This window comes from Glycine max, chromosome 6, assembly GCF_000004515.6.
Source record: "Glycine max cultivar Williams 82 chromosome 6, Glycine_max_v4.0, whole genome shotgun sequence".
Lineage (NCBI taxonomy): Eukaryota > Viridiplantae > Streptophyta > Magnoliopsida > Fabales > Fabaceae > Glycine > Glycine max.
The window spans coordinates 15,476,475-15,478,919 of record NC_038242.2 but is presented as its reverse complement, the minus strand read 5'-3'; the positions used below and the strand labels follow the sequence as shown (position 1 = coordinate 15,478,919).

At 35.4% G+C, this 2,445-nt stretch overlaps 1 protein-coding gene across 1 annotated transcript; it reads right to left on the bottom strand.

Moving 5' to 3' along the window:
• Positions 1 to 269: 269 nt before the first annotated feature.
• LOC102662267 (transcription factor MYB98) lies at positions 270 to 2,215 on the bottom strand. Its single transcript, XM_006582461.4, has 3 exons — positions 1,632 to 2,215; positions 1,209 to 1,335; positions 270 to 950 (listed from the first exon to the last, which is right to left on the bottom strand). The coding sequence occupies exons 1-3, from the start codon at positions 2,213 to 2,215 to the stop codon at positions 270 to 272; spliced, it is 1,392 nt and encodes a 463-aa protein (XP_006582524.1).
• Between the last annotated feature and the right edge of the window lie 230 nt (positions 2,216 to 2,445).

Below are 2,445 nucleotides of genomic sequence, written 5' to 3'. Positions count from 1 at the left end.
ATCTATAATATGAGTATAGTATTACTATTATTTTTATTGATGAGTATCAGTGTTTACATTTTCCTTATTACAATATGCTCTTCTTTTCTGGATTGTAGCCATATTGTCCAATATTGTTGATTGTAGTGCTTCTGAAACATGTAATTAATGGACGAATACTCAGGGTCCAAGTTCCATATATCTCCTCATCATCCCTCTGAATTTTCTTCCACATTATTTATTTACTTGAAACAAATAAAAACCCTATATCTAGTGTGCATGCCAAGGACTCACACACGAAGAATTTCATTACTAATCTGAGACATCATCTCAACCAAATCCAGCTCCTTCTTTACTTCAACCCCCATCATCTCAAGTGGCATCTCTGTCTCAACATGATTCTCATCGATATTAACAAAAGGAACACACATTGTACGATCATCACATTGCAATTTTCCTTCAAAATCTTTCATATTATCCATAAGAGGAGCACAAGGCACACCATCCAGAAGAGAATCAATGCTACACCCTTCTTCAAAGAAATTCTCGCCAAAGAAGAAATCAGGGACCACATTAAAATCATAGTTTGGTGCCAAGCAATCAGTGGCAGCACAAAATTGAAATGCTGTCTGGGGCAAAGTTGGTGCAGTCGTACTGACTTTGCTTGTGGTGGTTTCGTTGTTACTCATGATGGCACTAGAATAATTAGAAGAAGATTTTCTCCTATAATCTCTTGGGGGGTTCTTGTCTAAGTTCAAGCTCTTGATGTACTCTTGCAGAAGAGTGCCTCTAGGGTATTTTGAGCGACACTTTCTTCTGGAATATTGCCTTCTCTTGGTTGCATTCCAATGGTTCTTAATTGAGTTCTCAGTTCTTCCTGGCAACTTTTTAGCAATCTCTGCCCATTTATTTCCTACCTCAGCATGAGCTTCGATTAGTACTTTATCCTCTTCATCAGTCCATGTGTCCTTCTACATAAAGGCACAACAAGAATTCAAAACACATGGGCGCACGCATATATATATATATATATATATATATAGGGGTGAAAAGAAGAGAGATAGAGAAAAAAAAAAGTGAGAAAAACTGATAGATGAGATAAATAATATGATGAGAAATTACAAGAGAGGTAGAAAGAAAAATGAGATGAAAGTGAGATGGAAGAAAAATTGAGTGTTTGAATATAATAATTCATGCATAATATGATAAATAAATTGGTATATATATACCTTAATGTCAGGCCTTAGATGGTTATGCCATCTCTCTCTGCACTGTTTTCCAATTCTTCCGGGCAATATCTTAGCAATATGAGACCACTTCCTCAATCCATATTGTTCCACCAGTTGAATCAACAACCTGTTTGCGCAAAAACAAATGCATTTTTTAAAAAAAATTTGAAATATATAAAATTCCATATTGTAAACAAAGAATAAAGTATAAATGGAAAGGTTTTCAAAAATCATTTGCGACCGTAATTTTAGCTGTAATGTCAAAATTTTCGAGGTCTCCACAATCTCAATTTCAGCAATATTAGCTGTATGTTTCTGTAATATTGAGGATCATGACGAAATAACCGTAGTATAATTTAAAACCTTGGTAAATGGCCATAAGAAACAGAATTAATGGAAATTAATTATTACTATTTTATTTACCCATCTTCTTCTATTGTCCACTGGCCCTTTACTACGTTGGACTTCTTGCGAACTTTGTATGTTCTTCTAGTGGTTGGATAAGATTTGTCATTTTTGTTCTCGCCAACTCTTTTGTAATAATTCATCGGGGATATGCGTGAAACTTCATCCGGTACAACAAAATTGGAGGGCTTGATTTCTTGAGGATTAAAAGGCAAAAAACTTTGATTTGCAACCATCATATCTAGTTGATTCCTTGGAGGGAGGTTCAAGCTATAATTTCCATAAAGGAAATTGTCCATAACATGAGCATGCCCATGCCCATTACCACCATCCTCCACAAAAGGCTTAAACTCATAAAAATCGAAATCAGGTGATGAACCTGTAATGGTGAAATTGTCAAAAACATCAAAATTTGGAGTTTGGATGGATGAGGAGACATTCACGTGATGAAACTGATCAATATGGTGAAAATCTTGAAACAATCCATGAGATGGAAGATTCCCAAAAGGAAGCATATCTTTCATGCTAGGTTGCAAGCAGCTTTCTTGTAAGTCCATTGGCTGTGAGACATAGCTTTCTTTGAACATTGTCTCAAGATCCATGGACAGAGAATAGAAGAAAATGAAGGAGCAATTGTGTTTCAAAACACCTAGTTTGTACCCCTTAATAGGAGATAGAATGGATTAACTAGAGGGGTAATTGATTTCAAGGGATCCAATGGCAAGTATTGATTCACATCTTGAACAAAGGTTTAACCCTAGTGATCCAGCATTATTTTCTTATTTAGATTTCATTTTGACATTTAACTACGTTGGTAACTGTCACCCTTGTT